The sequence below is a fragment of the Hyaena hyaena genome, unplaced genomic scaffold, assembly GCF_003009895.1.
Source record: "Hyaena hyaena isolate Hyena2069 unplaced genomic scaffold, ASM300989v1 scaffold_16, whole genome shotgun sequence".
In the NCBI taxonomy this organism is placed as follows: Eukaryota; Metazoa; Chordata; class Mammalia; order Carnivora; family Hyaenidae; genus Hyaena; species Hyaena hyaena.
In genome coordinates, this window is record NW_024080650.1 from 6078050 (window position 1) to 6096250 (window position 18201).

The 18201-nt window shown below is 44.1% G+C and overlaps 1 protein-coding gene across 1 annotated transcript; it reads left to right on the forward strand.

Moving 5' to 3' along the window:
* Positions 1 to 829: 829 nt before the first annotated feature.
* Positions 830 to 17503, forward strand: LAMP5 (lysosomal associated membrane protein family member 5). Its single transcript, XM_039224372.1, has 6 exons — positions 830 to 1398; positions 1928 to 2100; positions 2473 to 2604; positions 2733 to 2838; positions 4237 to 4425; positions 16619 to 17503. The coding sequence occupies exons 1-6, from the start codon at positions 1335 to 1337 to the stop codon at positions 16795 to 16797; spliced, it is 843 nt and encodes a 280-aa protein (XP_039080303.1). The 5' UTR covers positions 830 to 1334; the 3' UTR covers positions 16798 to 17503.
* The last annotated feature ends 698 nt before the right edge of the window (positions 17504 to 18201 follow it).

Sequence of the window (18201 nt, forward strand, 5' to 3'; positions counted from 1 at the left end):
ATGATCCCAATGAAGTTAAAGCATGTGATTTTTCTATTTTAATTCTAACTGACCATGTGACACTAAGGAAGGTCATTTAGTTTTTCTGAGTCTTAGTTTTGGGAGTGTACAACCACTATAAGGCAAATCTTCCCTTGTCTGCCTTCTAAAGTAGTAAGGAGGATAAAATTTGACAGTGCATGTGAAAATACTTTGCAATTTCTTCCTTAGTATGACATTATTTTAGGATGTTATATTACTGATTATTCACATAATTAAATACCCGGTAAGACATGAAATATTTGGGTATCAATACAATTGATGAGGACAGCATGTTCATTGCTGAAAAAGCTATATTCTGATTTATGAAGAAAAAAATTTTTAAAGTAAGCTACCAAAAAGGTAAATACAGGAATTAGCCCCGTAGTATTTTCCCTCCTCTATGCTATAGAGCAATATCTGTGTAATGTTTATGTTTACATAAGTAGGTGACATTACTGTCCTGAGAGACCCTAGACAATCCTCACAAACTTCAGGTTCACTTACATTCCTCTTGGCAGGAAAGACACAATATAATGAGTGAGGGTAGATGACCCCAGAATTTAAAGCCCGCATGCAATCAGAGAGCAGAACTCACAGAAAATAAGCCAGAATGCTGCACTGACTGACGGCCTCATTTAGGAAGGCGTCAATTTAACTTTAAACCTATTAGCTCATTGAGAGCAGAGGAGAGAAGGGGATGTCTCCAAATGCAGGAAACTGTTGCCATAGCATTTTCCTTCTCTATTTTTGCCTACTCCTCCTCCCCCAAAGCAGCAACAATTTGTGCTCTACGGTTTTCTTTCAGGAACCAGATTTTCAGCAGCCAGGACTCCAGGGATGTGATATCTACCCCACCTAATAACCGTACCTGGTGGGGATACTGAATAAGTCTGAGAGTGCTTTTAAGTTTCTCAGGACAGAGTCATCTCTGCGGATGCAATTGCAGAACAGGAAACAGACTCAGGGAGAATTTTAGCCCCCCCAAATCTCATTGGCTATCTGCACAAGCCAAGCCACAACACTCACTCCTGCAACACAACCGATCCCTTTCAGTACTCGCAGCCGTGGACAGCTCCCTCACCTCGCGGTCGGTTCCTCTGCAGTGAGCCGACTCGCGTTCAGCCTGCACGGGTCGGTGCGGCACCCGCCACCAAGTCTTCGGCAGCGCGCAGAGAACACGCGCTTCCCCCCGCCTCCCTCTCGGTGCCCCCGCCCCTCGCTCACCCCGGCTCACTCCAGCGGCGACTTTGAGGGATTCCCTCACGGGTGGCCTCTGCAGCAGCACATCTGGCCTCATTCGCTGCACGGCGAGCATGGATCTCCGAGGAAGAGCCTTTTCCAGCGTCTGTAGACTTCGAGTTCTCCTGATGCTGTTCTGTGAGTAGCGTTTGGGCGACTGCGAGGGCAGGGTGCACTATTTGCAGAGAATAGAACCAGCAGAGTAAAACCAGTAGCTTAAGGTCAAAATGTGGCCCTTAACGTTTTGCTATTTTCTTTCTTCTTTGCGGGCGGGGTGGAGGGCCTTCCCGCCAGAGGCAGGGAATTCCCCAGAGGGCCACACACCTGTACGGCACATCCCAGACAGAAAGCTACACGAGCCTGCTTCGTGGGGTCTGAGCATTGGCAAGAAAGATTTGGTTTTAAAAGCCTAAGATGAAAGAAAAGACCAGTCGGCTTAAAGATAGTAAGGATTTACATTTTTAAATTTTATTTTTATTATAAATTAACATCAACGGAGTTGAAATTGTCGGCTCTGGGTTAGGGAAATGGCTCGCAGAGCGCACAGCAGCCAGCAAGGAACTTTATCACCCCCGTGCAGACCACGATCTCTCCACCCCCGTGCCCGCGACGCGTGGGCTCACTGTTCCCGGAACCGATAGGATTTTTTTGGTTTGTTTTTCCGCAGATACAATGGCTCGAATCATGGCAGAACAAGAAGTGGAAAACCTCTCAGGCCTTTCCACTAACCCTGAAAAAGATATATTTGTGGTGCGGGAAAATGGGACGACGTGTCTCATGGCCGAGTTCGCAGCCAAATTTATTGTCCCTTATGATGTGTGGGCCAGCAATTATGTCGATGTAAGGAACCTTTTCCCTCCCGGCTTGCTTCTTGGGCTCCAGGGACGAAGGGCATTCTCCCTCAAGGCCCCATGAAGACCTGGGTCGCCCGCCTTCCCCTTCTGCGCCCCTGCAGGCTGCTCCCGAATGCTGCATGGGGGTTCCGGCTTGTAACCTTCTGCTCGCCCTGCCTGCTTTGAAAGTAACCCCCCTTTCTCTGCTTCCCTAACGGCCGGGTCTGCACGTAGAGCATCTAACCGCATGTTCCCGGACCTGGGAGCGCGCGAGCAAAGGAGCGCTGAGGCGTGCAACCCCGAGTTTGGACGCGCTGCCCTTTACAGCCCCCGCGGAGGCCGGGAGCGCTGAGGGGGTGCGGGGCGTCTGTGTTCCCAGCTGATCACGGAACAGGCCGATATCTCACTGACCCGAGGAGCTGAGGTGAAGGGCCGCTGTGGCCACAACGAGTCGGAGCTGCAGGTGTTCTGGGTGGATCGCGCATACGCGCTCAAAATGCTGTTTGTAAAGGTAACCCCGAGGGGGACGCGCAGAGGGGGCTCTGCCTACCTCTGGGTGGGTGTGGGCGGGGGCCGCCCCACGGTTTCCTCACCCAGAAGCTGTGGAGACGAGTGACGCGCGCCTTCCCCGCTTGGCAGGAGAGTCACAATGCGTCCAAAGGACCTGAGGCGACGTGGAGGCTGAGCAAGGTCCAGTTTGTCTATGACTCCTCAGAGAAGACCCATTTTAAAGACGCAGTCAGCGGTGAGTGGTGGCCCGAATGCTGGGGAGGGAGTCTGGCAAAGCCTGGGCACTGCAGAGAGCACAGGCGTGGAGACAGAATTCCTCAGGAAACTTATGGAAACAGATCCTGGCTTTGCACTCTTAGGCCACGTCCGCCCTGGGCTTTCTCTCCAAGGTAGAGAAAGCGACAGCACCTGCATGTCCTCTGGACCTTAGGCCTTGTAGATGAGCAAGGAATCCTGGGCCTAGGATCTGGTAGCCTAATCCTGGATGAAACACCTCTTGAGGGCCTGTGTTCCCCCTGGCTGCTTCAGGATGATTTCTTATTATTTGTCCTTTAAAGGAGCACGGAAAAGGGCAAAGTTGTATTTCTTTCCCCTGCATTCTGGTTTTTCTTCTTATGTGCAGAAACTTGAAAGGGACAGTGTGACTTCTTTTCTTGTTTAGCCTGCAGTATCTTTTTGCTCGTGGCCCTAGGCCTCACACTCGATCTTCAGTCATTGACTGCATTCACCCCAGAGCAGATTCTGAACCATGTCCTAATTTATTAGCTTTTCCTGCCCATCGCTCCAACTCACCCAGATCCTCCAAAACTATCATGGCAAAAGCAACAGCCCTTCCCCAAATAAGAAGGTTCACATGTGCAAGAGCCATCAAAGACCACATGTAAATTAATTAACCAACTTACATATTTAGTAAACTGTCTCATCTCCTAATGAGGCCTTCCATCACCTGGGCACCAGTGTTGGGAAAAGATTTGTATTGAGCATATGAAGGAATATACATCTCATGTCTCCCTTTCCATCCCTTTTTATCATTGCAGTAAAAAGAGCATTTTCTTCTCTTCATCAAAATCCATATTCAAACACTTCTCCCAGCTTCTCCCAGTTAAATTAGATACGTTCCCCTCCAAAAAAGGGAAAGAGGGGGAAAAAAACACAAACATGTGCCTGAAAAGGAGGAAAAGGGGGCAGACGTGCAAAGAGTGTATATGTGTGCTAGGGCGTCTGCCCAGAGCACCATCAGTCAGTCCTGCTTTGTTGAAGATCTTTTATTCTGTGTTGGCCAGTGTGAAATGTGGAAAACCAAGTCACTGCTCTGTTTCTTTGAAATCTCCATTGTCAGGTTTCATATAGTAAACAGGGTTTGGTTTTTTGGTATCACTTTCCTTTTCCAGAAATAAAAGATTTCAAATCAATGTTTAAGGAGCCGCTGCTCCCGAAAGAAGGGGAGTACCTGTCCTTTGTCACTACTTGATCCCATCGGCAGAGCTCCAGCCGCAGCGAGGCAACACAGAGGATCAGAGGGGTGTCTGGAGCTGAGAGGCAGGAGGAGCCCACCCATCTGGCACAGGAGGTTAGGAGGTTAGGATTCTGCCAGAAATAGGGGCCTAACCATTGCCTTGGGCCTTCCTTGCAGCGGGGAAGCACACGGCCAACTCACACCACCTCTCTGCCTTGGTCACACCAGCTGGGAAGTCGTACGAGTGTCAAGCTCAGCAGACCATTTCACTAGCTTCCAGCGATCCACAGAAGACAGTCACCATGATTCTGTCCGCGGTCCACATCCAGCCTTTTGACATCATCTCTGATTTTGTGTTCAGTGAAGGTAGGTTGATGGGGATATGAGCGGGGGGAGGAGATGGGATGGAGGGAAGGAAAGGCTGACTTCAGGCTGGATGGGGGAAAGGGACCTGCCAGGGTCCCAGGCTGTTACCACTTGTATTTTCTTCAGGCTTACATGACACTTACTCTCACTGTAATATTTTAGGCTGTGAACTGATCAACCTTCCTCAATGGTTCTTTCTTCTCCCTTCCTCCTTCGCTTCATTCTTTCCTCTCCCACTTTCCCTTCCTTGCTCCCCCTCCTTCTTTATTTCTTTCCTTTCTTCCCCTTTGTTTGCCAAGACAGGAACGTTGATAGGGAGAAAGATAACAAAGACCATTTGGAATATATAATATATATAGTATGTATATTATCTATATAATTTTGATGCAAAATTTCCCAGTGAAAAAGCAATTAAAAATCTCAAGCACTTACGTAGAGAGCCATGGATTACAGAAGGGCCTCTGCTTCCATGGGCCTTCATTTCTCCATGTTATTTTGGGTACTTTCTTTCAGCTGTAGTTTCTACCATTGTGAGGCTAAGTTTTTGTGTGGCTAGGATGCAATAGGTGTGTGTGTGTGTGTGTGTGTGCGCGCGCGCATGTTACAGGAAGAGAGATTCATGAAGACCTGCCTCCCTCCAGAACTCCCCTTTGTGGGGAGGAAGACCCTTGAGGCTCCAGGAAAGCATGGTTCTCTGATCCTTTCCTCCTGGGATATGGAGAAAGTCTTCTCAGTTTGTGCTCCTCTCTGAAAAGGGGACAGGCAGGATATAGTCCGGGCAGATTCAGGATGTCCACATTCTATTGGTTCTCTGCATCCCAGCGGAAGTTGGGCACAAGGGGATTCCACATTTCTAAAATTTATCTGAGTCTCCCAAGAATTTATACCAGGCAAAGATAGGGTGAATTAATTTTTCAATTCATTTGTTCTCTCTTGTCTGGAGAAGCTTGTTAAGGATGGTTTGATATGCTGTTTATTCCTTGTGGTTAAGAAATGGGGAGAGACTCTGGTTGCTTTATGGATGCCTTCCTTTGGGGTGGGAATCCCCAGATGAATACAACTATTGGAACATACAGGATATGAGGGAATCCTCACCTGTGTCATACACAAATCATTAAATCATTTCCTAAGGCATGCAGCTTTCATAAAATTCTCCTCCCAAATCAAACTATACTGTGTAGAATCCACGCACCCCCCCCAACGCCATGATCATTTAAAGACCATTTGAACATTCTTCAATTAAACTGTCTTTGACAGAAGACCCTACTTCTTTTTTCCTCTTTGTATTTTTAGCACCTAACACAGTGCTTGGTACACTGTAGATGCCCAGTTAACTTTGACTGAAGTGATTTTTGGAAGCTGCGAATACAATTAACAGGGACTTCCAAATGCTTGAATGTCAGATGAATCAGGATTTAATATGTTTAGTAAGTCAGTGTAATACTTACTTCCACACACTCAGGGAAGGATGGGCTAGTTCCATTTTAATAGATCTTCCACAAAATTGAAATTAAACTCATAAGTGTCAAGATTTTAGCATTTTTTAAAAATCTGTTTGATTACACAAGTGTTTATAAAATAGAACAGTGTCTCTCTTAAACTGAAAATGTTAACTATAATTAAATGTAGTTGGACTTCCGATTACTGATGACCAGGAATTCATGATGAACATATTGGACTGTGTAGAATCAGCCTCAGTGTTCCTACCATAAATATTTTTGAGTTTATGCGGGTACTCTTCATAGTCTCTAATTACTCTTTGTTTTTTGCTGGTCAGCTGTTCTTTACTGGTTGGCGCTATCTCTGCTGTGATGGCTGCTTTTACTAGGTCCTTACTGCCACCTCACCTCAGTCATTTTGGGTTATTTCTACACTGTTGCTTATGGTCACTTATGAACTGAGAAACCAAAGCTCATCAATGTTTAGAATGCTATACAAAATAAGAGTAAATGAGCACTGACTCAGGACCAGAGCTAGTTTCCTGAAAAGCAGTGGAGTTCATAGCATGGACGTAATGGCATCTTTTGTTTGAAAACCAAGTTTTATTCACTTCCAGGTCTTAGATGGACACAGTTGCTGGGTAGACTTAGATAATTTGGAAGCATATAGACCGTTATACATGTAGATGTATTATTAAGCACAAGCAAATGGTGTTTGTCTCACCCAGGCTTTTCTGGGTAATAATTAGGATGTCCCCTCCTATATGGTGCCCTGGGGCTCAAAGCCCCTGCTCCTGGGAGGAAGCAAGCCTCATTCAGAATCACTCACTGGATCTGTGTGCCTTTGTGTGGCAGGGTTTCCTTTGTTCCTGGCTCCTCCCATTTGTGCCTCTCAGCACCTGCCCCCCACAGTGTTTTGTAAGGGCTCATTTGATTTGATTTGGTGGAATCCAAAAGCTTCCTTTTAAAAGTGCCTTTTTGGGACCTGGGACTTGCCCCCTCCCCTCCCTTCCCTCCCAAGAGGCTCTGGATGAGCAGCCTGCCCCAAGTTGGGGGTGGGGAGCAGTATCTGGTCTCATAACTGTCCACTGCAGGAGTATAGATGTGCCTTTGGCACGTGTGTGCAGGATGTATAGTCAAAGGGACTCCAATGAAGAAGCTATTCCCTGTGTAAGGGGGCCATACTGGCAGTCTGAAGTTTCACACCTACCTGCTTAATAGACTCTAAGCAAAGCAAGAAGGAGTCAGTGAAATGGAATACTGGATACTCACGGCACTGAGAGCAGCTCAAATGGGGGTTGACATCTTTATCACTTAAATCCCTTTAGTTCATTGAGCTCCACTACTATGCTGATCCTCAACAGAAGTCTCTTAGCCCAGCATGTATCCAACTACAGTGTGCACACAAATCTTCAGCTGCATTGTGCACAACTGTGGTAATCTTGTTAACATGCAGAGTCTGGTTCAGTAGGTCTGGGGGTGGGGCCCAAGATGCTCCATTTCTAGCAAGCTCCCTGGTGATGCTGCTGGTCTGTGGAATATTCTGGGGGGGGGGGGGTTGAGGAATCTTGAGCTGATCAGGGAAATGATATGACCTTGAGAGGCAATAGTACACAAGCTTTATTGGGTAGTGCTTCGACAGGGTTGCGTCAGGATGGATCAGAGCATGAAACTATCCATGGGGAGGCTTATGGGGACCACCATCCAGAAAGGAGGAGAGCCAAGGACCTCCTGGCAAGGAGAGGGGTACCAGGGAGGGTGCTTACATGTCTAGGCAATATGGCACAGCAGCACAGTAAGGAGTCCCTGGATCTGAGAGCTCTGAGGGGCAGCAGAGGCTAAGGCCTATCTTATCAATGGGTAAAAGCTGTTGGGTGAAGTTTGATATGCAAAGCAGGCAGGCTCTAAATAGCTAAAAGTGTGCTTGTTTGGGCTGGTTTTTAAATAATTAGATGTGTAAAAATTTGAGTTTGGCATGATAGGCTTTCCAGCTAATGGTCTCAGCCTGCGGTGAAGAAATAAAGCACCTAGGTACCCATACACAGAGGCTACTTTGGCTCATTTCTATAACCAATACATTTGTATGGCAACTACCAACCTGCAGTTCAAAACACCTTATGTTTCTCCGTTGGGGTTGATTAACATGTCCTTCCACAATTACATCCTTATAGTGTGTCCCTTTGCAGGCCCCAGGAGATTCCTGGCTGTCATAGATGAGGATTGCATCACTGATAAGCCAAAGATCAGCCCGAGAATTTTAATGCTTGAATTAAAGGCAACTTTTATACATAATTACAAAAGAAACATAATAGAATGGAAAGGGTATCTCAGTTCCCCTTTATTTAAATTTTTTAAAAAGTTTATTTATTTTGACAGAGAGAGAGAGAGAGAATGAGCAGGGAAGGGGCAGAGAGAGAGGGAGACAGAGAATCCTAAACAGCTTCTGCGTTGTCAGCTGAGAGCCTGATGCAGGGCTTGAACCCATGAACCTTGGGATCATGACCTGAGCTGAAATCAAGAGTCAGACACTCAACCGACTAAGCCACCCAGGCACCCAGTCTCTGTTTCCCTTTATTAAAGATTCAGGTTTAAAAGGCACTTAAAAGTGACCACATATAGGCTGGTCCCTTTTTAATTCTCAAAGAGGAGAAACAAGCAAACAAACAAACCTGTAAAGAAGGTACTGAGATCCCAGATGACGGCAGAGAGACTGAGGCTCAGAGAAGTGAAGTCATTGGTGAAGTCTGCCCTCCTAGTGGCTGCTAGAGCTGGGACAAGAGCCTGTCTTTGGGTGTCAGATCCTGTGCTCTTACTCAGAGCCTAAGCTGTTTCTAATAAAAACATGTGAGCACAGGAGGCACCTTTACAAAGGTTGTTGAGTACCCTGAAATTTATGAACTTTTTATTAGTGTTCCTAACAGCATTATTGGAAGATGCCACCTGATCTGTGTTTTAACAAGATATGTGTTTTAATGGAAATGATCATATCTTACCTTTCTCTGTACACCAGCCCTCAGTAGGGCACCCCGTGGCTGGCTGCCACGTGCAGGAAGGCTTAGCTGATGCTGACCCACAGCATTGCGTAGACCTGTGATTTATTTAACACCTCCCAGCAGGTGTAGTTGATCTTCAGGGTCTCCTGGGTAAGCAGCTAGGGGGAGATAGTCCTGTTATGAACAATGCTGACAGGTGTGTCAAGGGCTGGAATGTGGAGCCCCAGTGTAGGGCTATGGAGCTAGCCAGTTGTAGAATTCAGTGTTCCTGGTACTTTCCTGGAATGTAGTGTTTTAGGCTGGGTTCCCCAAGGAGCAGATCATATGCAAGTATGTAAGTACAAGTAGTTTATTTAGGAGGTGGTTCTAGAAAGCACTGGGAGGGGGGTTGGGAGATGAGATAGGAAGGCAAGGCAATTACAGGTACTTTAGTGAGCAGGTGTCTACTGTGGGCACCTGGGGCTGACACCGCTAGAACCCCCGAGAGTGTAGAACCCACATCAGCATTATTCAGCCTGGAAGGTGGGAACAATGGCATTTACCCACCAACTGTTATCCCCCACTGATGTCTGCTGGGGTGGGGGAGAAGCATTGACTCTCTGAGACTTCTAAACTGCTTTGTAGGCAAAACCCATTGCAATGTGTGAGAAAGGTAGCTGCCAAGGACACTGGATGGGTCTGCTACATGTAGGTTCTGGGGTATATGAACTTTCCTGCCCTGTCAGAGCTTATAAGGTAGTGAGAGTTTATACAACTCTTTCTTGTGCATGCCATGTGCCTGGTACACAGTGGCATCAATCAACAATTGCTTTTATTATCTTATTTTAATTGCTACTGAGAGTATCTGCTTGACTCCAGCCAAAGATCTCCAAAGCCCATTCATACTGTTTCTCAATATAAAAAATACATTTTGCTGAGGTTACAGAAGTCCAGAGTCAGCCCAGAGAAAAGAGGCAAGCTGCCCTGTCAGAGGGTGGAGGAAGCCCAACCAGCCCCTTTCTTGAATGGGAACAGTCTGGGCTGTTAGCAGAGCTTGAGAAGCAATTAGTTTGCCTTTTTGCCCACTGCCCACCTTGGTGCTTTCATTTGGGGTGCAATGAAGAGTTCTTGTCATTGGTTAGACTCAGGGAGTAAATACACCATTGAGATGGCTGTCAAACCATCAAACATACAAAAAATGGTGGTCATCAAACAAACAAGTAAACATGAAAATAAAACATGGACTAAAAACCAGAACTGAAGATGAATCAGAATTTCAGTGGCATTGGATTTATGCTTGAGGGTACCTTACTTGGCAGCTGGCAGCTGGCAACAGATTAACCCTCTGTTGTCTGATTTGTCTTCATCTGGTCCTTTCTAATGACTAGACTGGTTGTTGTCTTTTGTAGCCATATGCCACCCTCTTCAGGCTCTGTTTTGTGCACTCAAGAACCCTGAGCCCAGCCAGGGCAGAGGCATGAGGGACCCCAAGCCCTGTGGAAGTGAACAGGGAATTAGGGGTCTCTGAGCATCCAAAGCTAAATTTAGTGTGGGCTAAGCCAAAAGACACTCTTCTCCTAGGCAGAGACCTAGAACCTTCCTGTTTTATAATCTGTGGGTTATAATCAGTTTATTGCACAGGATCTTAACCCTGAGGTCCACAGGGGTTGTGGATAGAATTCTGGGAGTGTGTGAATTTCAGTGAGAAAAACTTACATCTTTATTTTCACCAGTTTCTAATTTTTGACATTCCCTTCAATCATAAATACAGAAAACAATCCATAATAGTGTTAGTGGTGATAATTAATGAATAATTAGTGGTGCCTTTCACACCAATAGAAATCGTAGATATTTCCATCCCACATTTGCTTGTGTAGATCTTGCAAAGTAACAGTGATGCTTCTCATTACTTTGCAATCCCAGCCAGTGTGTGTTCTAATAAAGGGGTACACATATTGCTTTTTCCCAACTTATTTAAACATATTTTGATAGCTGAATTTCAGTGTAATCTATTTCCTCCATAATCCTGTATGTTTTATTTTTATGCATTTGTAAGCATGATTCTGAGAAATGGTGACAGTTTCATCATTACTGGTACAAAAAAGGATGGCACCTCCTGCCTTAGTGGGTCATGGCCAACACTGTTTTAAGTTAAAAAGAATAGACTGGAGTGGAGATTATTAGATGTATAGGGTCAAGATAAGTATTGTTTTGTGAAACCTTGGTTTTGATTATGCGTGTTTACCTATGTTCTGAGCTAAAATGTAAAACATTATTTTCCCTCTGGGTCAGAGGCAGAGTTTGAAAACACCAGCTTGGGCCTGAACATGGCACGTGTGTGTGTGTGCGTCCCTCTGGCATGAGCTTACAGTCTTTCATTTAAAACCCTTGGGGATAGATGGGTTTCAGAGTTCAGGATATTTGAGACTTCAGTGCATAGTCCATATATTATGAAAAACCCCAAAAGAGTCCAGGTAGTTCCCCACAATCAAATATATTAATATATCTGTTCCCTGCAGTGAAACACATGAATCTTCATGCTAAGTAGGTTACATGAGAATCACTAGTATCCTACATTAGTTCAAGTCAAGTGTTGCTGCCAAATACATGATACAAAGTTCTTGGGATTTCCAGAGCTTTGTGGATTTTGAGATGGTGGATAAGGGATTGTAGACTTGGGAAGGTTCCCTTATTTGACCACTTAGTGGCTGTGAAGAAATGAGGATGAGGATTCAATATTTTTTATGATAATTTTTGACATCCCCTTATTTTCCCATGACTTTTTTGACATGTCCATAGTTTAATGTTCCCTTTATATACCCCCTTCTGTGGTGGGTTTAATTCAGGTTTTTTCCTAAGGCACAAAAAATAATTTTTAAGAAGTAACCCACAATTATAATGCTAAGTGAAATAAGTCAGAGAAAGATAAATACCATATGATTTCACTCCCATGTGGAATTTAAGAAATAAAACAAATTAACAAAGAAAAAAGGAGACAAACCAAAAACAGACTCATAACTATAGAAAACAAACTGGTGGTTACCAGAGGGGAGGCAGGTAGGTGATAGGTGAAGAGGTGATGGGGATTAAGAGCACACTTACCATGAGGAGCACAGAGTGATGAATAGAATTGTTGAATTGCTATATTGTACACCTGAAACTAATATAACACTGTATGTTAACTACACTGGAATTAAAATTAAAAAAATAAAAACAAAACAAAAAGGAACTAAACCACAATGGTATTTTAACCATAATTTTTTCTGTCAGAAGACATGCTTTTCTCCTCCATTTTTCTTAAAAAATGGGATATGTTATTCCCCTATAACTACACCACGTTATCAGTTTAAAGATAATACTTTACGGGACATCTGGGGGGCCCAGTCAGTTAAGCTTCTGACAGACTCAGGTCATGATCTCACAGCTCATGAGTTCAAGCCCCACATTGGGCTCTGTGCTGACAGCTCAAAGCCTGGAGCCTACTTTGGATTCTATCTCTCCCTCTCTCTCTGCTCCTCCTCCATTCAAGCTCTGTCTCTCTCTCGAAAATGAAGAAACATTTTAAAAACATTTTTTAAAAAGTTAAAAAAAGATAATAGCTTGGGCAGTATGATTCTGATACTAATTCTGATGTGTGGGTGTTTTTCCCAACTGCTGAGCAATTCTCTGATAGCTGCTGGGTGTTCTACAATTCAACTCACTGCTGACACTATCTACTTGAAAATGCCATCAAATGCCACAGGTTAAGGGCCTGTCCTACAAGACTGGTCCCTATCTCCACTTCAAATATCAACTGCAAGTCCAGGCTATCACCTCCGCTTCTGATCAACTTGCTATCAGAGGGTTCTGTGACCTTCTCCTTGAATTCTAGAGAGGCTCACAGAACTCAGAGAAATATTTTCCTCATCACATTACCAGTTTATTATAAAAGGTTACAACTCAGGGACAGCTATCTGTAAGAGAAGCATAGAGCAAGATAAGGGAAAGATGGGGGTGGAGCTTCCATGTTCTTTCCAAACCCACCACTCTTCCCAAATCTCTATGTGTTCACCGATCAGATGCTCTCTGAATCCCGTCCTTTGGGGTTTTCATTGAGGCTTCATCACATAGGCACAGTTGGTTAAATCATTGCCCATTGGTGATTGAACTCAAGTTCCAACCACTTTCTCCTCCTTGGAAATCAGGGCAGTGGGGCTGAAAGTTCCAGCTTTCTGATCACAAGGTTAGTTCTCCTGGCAAGCAGCCCCCATCCTTAGGTGACCCAGGGGCTTTCCCAAATCTACCTCCTTAGCTACAGTCAGGTGTGCTTGAAAGGGGCACGTTATGAATATCAGGGTGTAAGTTTGCAGCTAGTACATGGAAAATGAGCAAAGCCCATAATGTACGTTAACATTACACAGGCAACAGCATGTTGAGGAAAACAAATGGCCTTTGTTAATAGAATCCCTATCCCAGGAAGCCCCATTTCTACTCATTTTTCTTTTCAAAGAGGCAGTGTGGTACCGTGAAGGAAAAAACCAACCTTCTGGGTATGGAGCTCTGGGGCCCATAGCTGTCCCTGGTGCAGTGTGTAACAACCTTTACATTTTTCCAGGGGGAAATGGGTATGTCGGGCTGCAGGCTGATGCTCAAAGTGGAACTCATTAGAATTGAATCAAATAGTGAAAAAGAAAAGTTCCCTACTGATTCTTTTAGGTCCTTCTGATTGTAATAAAGAGAAATGTTCAGTTTAGTGCTATTAATAGCACTTAACCCTTCTTTGTAAAAAAACAAACCAAAACCAAAAAACTCTTCTTTTTTCAGTCAGGAAACATAAGTATGTATGTATGTATGTAGTTGTATGTTTCCTGATTTATTTTAAACAATTTTGTTCAGGTTGTAAGTGAAATACAATAAACTGCACATATTTAAGTGTATGATACGAGAAATAATTGACTTAGGAATGCACCTATGAAGCCATCACTACAATCAAGAAGAAAACAATATATCCATCCTCCCTGAAAGTATCCTCATACCTCTTGGCAATAAGTATGTTCCTCACTGAATTTTCAGAAACCTCATGTACCTCTGTGACCAGCACACACAGCCACAGAGCCCAGAAGCCCCCTTCCTGCCCATTTTGTGATTCTGTGGCTTTTAAATGCCAGTAGGTCAGGTCTGCTACTGACCTGACCCTAACTCTACCCTTAGCTCATGTCTGCTAAGAACCCCCCTGAGTGTGCTTGTGAGTTAGGCTGCTGAAATTCAAGTTGGGGCTTCATTTCTTCTAGGCAAATTACTTAGCCTCATTCTACCTTATGACTAAAATGGGTATGATAACAGTATTTATCTCATAGGGTTGCAGTGGGGATTAATGAGAAAATCTTTGTGCTTAGAGCTGAAGGATAATTTAGGAGCCATGCATATTAAGTATACTAGTACTTATTTTATCTTTTTTGAGAGATAAAGAGTGTGCACAAGTGGGGAGAGGGGAGAGATAAAGAGTGTGCACAAGTGGGGCAGAGGGAGTGGGAGAGAGAATCTTAAGCAGGCTTCATGCCCAGCTCAGAGCCCAACTTGGGGCTCGATCTCATGACAGTGAGATCATGACTTGAGCCAAAATCAAGAGTGGGATGCTCAACCCAGGTGCCCCAAGTGTACGCTTTTATTTTTTTTAATGTTTATCCTTTTTGAGTAAAAGAGAGAGAAAGAGAGAGAGAACAAGCAGGGGAGGGGCAGAGAGAGAGGGAGATTAGAAGCAGGCTCCAGGCTCTGGGCTTGTATAGCTTTTCAAAAGCTGTATATTTGCCTGAAATCTTCCAGACTCTAATTGCTAGAATAGGCTCAGGCCTTATTCTCCTTTCTGCTGGCCTCAGGAGAGGTGAGAGGAAGGACTGTGTCAACCTGGAGGAGCCTGGCACACAGTAGGTGCTCAACAAATGCTTAATGGGTCACCCTGACTTAAAAACTTGCTCTTAATGGGGGGCGCCTGGGTGGCTCAGTCGGTTAAGCATTCAGCTTCTGCTCAGGTCATGATCTCTCGGTTCGTGGGTTCAAGCCCCATGTCGGGCTCTGTGCTGACAGCTCAAAGCCTGGAGCCTGCTTCAGATTCTGTGTCTTCCTCTCTCTCTGCCTCTTCCCAACTCGCGCATGCTCTCTCTCTCTCTCTCTCAGAAATAAATAAAGCATTAAAAATTTTTTTAAAAAACTTGCTCTTTATGAACAGATATCTAAAGTCTGTTTTCTCCAGTTGTGGCTCATGAGTTTGGTGAAGAGGCCACCAGTTCCCCACAAGGAGCAAAGGAGCCTGAGCAAACGTGTCCTGGTTTCTAGGAATGTAGTTTTACTCAGCTCTACAAACTATGCGACCACCACGTTGCTCCAAATTGGTTTTCTGGTTCTAGGGAAAAATTGAGGCATAGGGCTATTAAACTGTCTTGAGGATAAGAGGGTAAAATGGAGTCAACGCCATTTTAGTAACCAATGCGAGTAACATTTTCTTTCTTGATCTAGGTGCTAGTTACATGAGATGTTCATTTGTGAAAATTCATTAAGTTCTGCACTGTCTTTTTAAAATTGAAGTATAATTTACATATATCAAAATGCACATATCTAAAGTATTTAGCTTGACACAGTTTTTTAATGTTTATTTATTGGGGGGGAAGGGGCAAAGAGAAAGGGAGACACAGACTCTGAGGCAGACTCCAGGCTCTGAGCTATTAGCACAGAGCCCAACTTGGGGCTCAAACTCACGGACCATGAGATCACGACCTGAGCCAAAGTCAGATACTTAACCAACTGAGCTATTCAGGTGCCCCACAGCTTGATGCATTTTTACCTGTACTTGCAACCACATAACCCTTTACCTAGATCAAAATAAAGGATATTTCCATCACACCTGGAAGTTCCCTGTCCTGCTCCCCATGTGTAAGCATTTTTCTGATTTCAATCACCATAGACTTAGTTTTACCTACTCTTGAACTTCATATAAATGGAATCATATAGTATGGACTCTTTGTGTCTTAGAGTTTTCACTGAACAAAATATTTTTGAGAGTCATCCATTTTGTTATGTGTTCATTCCTTTTTACCATCCCTTTTTATTATTGATTAATATTCCTTTGTTTTTCCATTTCACTTTGATGGACCTTTGGGTTGTTTCCAGTTTTAGGCTATTGTGAATAAAGTTTGTGTGAACATTTAGGCTCAAATCTTTTCGTGTCCATATGTTTTAATTATTCTTAAGTAAACACCTAGGAATGGAATGCTGGGTTATAAGGTAGGTGTATATTTCCCTTTATTAGAAACTACTGGACAGTTTTACAAAGTGGTCGTACCATCTTCCACTAATGATATATAAGAGTTCTAATTTCTCCAGATCATTATCAGCACTGGATATTTTCAGTCTTTTTGAAAGTTCTATATTGTGTGCAATTCTCTATGTGTACATATACTTCAATAAAAAGTTAAAAAATTAAACCAACAATAAAAATGATGGTAGTTGTGTTTAATGCTGAAACTGAAATTTTAAACCAATCATCTGGATGTTTTATTGGCACCTGCCAGCAATCCAATGACCGCATATTGCCCTGTTTAACAGGTACTCTTTAATTTTACCTTGTGCAGAAATATTAAGTAATATTATGGTTCATTGGGTGAACATTATTTCTAAAGAAAAGAGTCTCCCCAAATATTCCTTGAGAAACTTTTCACCTCCATTTCCCTTTTCGTTTTGATAGAAGATTTTATGATTTGAAATATTTTGACAGGAACTGATTGCTTTTCTTCTTCTTTACCTTTTCAGAACATAAGTGTCCAGTGGATGAGCGGGAGCAGTTGGAGGAAACCTTGCCCCTGATTTTGGGGCTCATCCTAGGCCTCGTCATTGTGGTCACACTGGCGATTTACCACATCCACCACAAAATGACTGCCAACCAGGTGCAGATCCCTAGGGACCGATCCCAATATAAGCACATGGGCTAGGGACCAGTAGGCAGCAGCCCCTAAGGCCCCCTCTCCCGGCTGGATCAGGTAGAGAAACAAAAGCACTTTTCCACCTTGTACATGGGATACACCAACATAGCTACAATGCAACAGGCCTGGGTGTCCAAGGCTTGCTTGGCCTGCATCCATGCTTAAACCCAGGGATGGGGGTGGGGGGGAATTCTTTTGGATTCATGGGGTAAGTGGCAGATGTTCTCTCCACTCTGGGGAATGAGGAATGAAGAGGGAGGGGTCAGCCAGTCTTCCTGCTCATGGTGGCTTGGCTTTGACTCTCCAAGGAGCAACACGTACAACTCAGAGGAGTATCTGGCTCGAAGTCTAGGGATTGAAAGACACTTCTTTCGGAAAGACACCCCTTTGGGTTCAGAGAAATGGGGGGTGCTTTGCTCCCTTGGCCTACCTTATACAGTTGTCAATGCACACAAAATACAGCCTCATGCTCCCTCCAGCAAGACCCCTGAAAGTGATCCTTGCTTCTGGCTGGCATTCTGCATGTCTAGTGATTGTCTTGGGAATGTTTCACTGCTACCTGCACCCAGTGACTTTGCAGCACAAGAACGTGTTTAATGTAACTATGCAGAGCTGTTTGGACATCATAATGTGTCAGGTCTAAGTAAGGGGACCTGAAGAATCAATCATGTGAGTTTGTTTTTCAAAATGAATTAAAACACACTACTGACTAACATTTGGCTGCTTTCTTGAAACAAGACGACAAAAACTGATATGGTTTCTTCGGCATCCAGAGAAGAGAGGGGAATGTTGAAGATGGGCTTTCATTTCCGCAAGACGAGAGCAAAGAAAGTACAGGGAAGCCAAAAGAGGGAGGTTGGTTTTTCCAGGTAAAAAACCATGGAATTACTTTGACAAAGAGAATTTTAATAATGGCACCTCTTGAATGATTGGTCTAATACTGTTTTTGATGCTTCCTGGTCTTGAGTTTGGCATTTCACTTCAGATTAAAAAGCTGGCCTGAACCTGGTAGCCTAGGTTGTGTTGTATTTGAATTAAAATATAATTTGCTGAAACTTTCTAGAGAAATGGACATAGTTTGAGTTTCACTCACTTTCTAAATAAGAATGTTATCTAAACAATCTGAGCAAGGGTAGGAAAAATTGTTTTCTCTGGTGTTAGGGTGGGAATCTCTCCATGCCCCATACCATCTCCATTGTATGAGAGCAACTCATGAGTTCATCTCCTCAAGTCATCAACTGCTAAAAGTAGCACATCCTTGGAAGTTCATCATCCCGGCAAATCTTGACAAGTACCAGCCAATTGTTCTTCCGTTACTTGTTTGTTTGCTTCTCTGTCAATCTGTCAGTCTTTTTCCCTGCACTATCTCTCTTCAGTGTCTGCTCAGTCCCAGTGAGGAAGAAACCCTGATTC

What these genes read in the sequence shown, in the direction of transcription:
- LAMP5 (XM_039224372.1), top strand. Translation starts at nt 1,335, where the DNA reads ATGGATCTCCGAGGAAGAGCCTTTTCCAGCGTCTGTAGACTTCGAGTT. An exon ending in TCAAAATGCTGTTTGTAAAG is followed by an intron (nt 2,605 to 2,732) that starts GTAACCCCGAGG and finishes CCCGCTTGGCAG; the next exon opens with GAGAGTCACAATGCGTCCAA. An exon ending in TGATTTTGTGTTCAGTGAAG is followed by an intron (nt 4,426 to 16,618) that starts GTAGGTTGATGG and finishes TTACCTTTTCAG; the next exon opens with AACATAAGTGTCCAGTGGAT.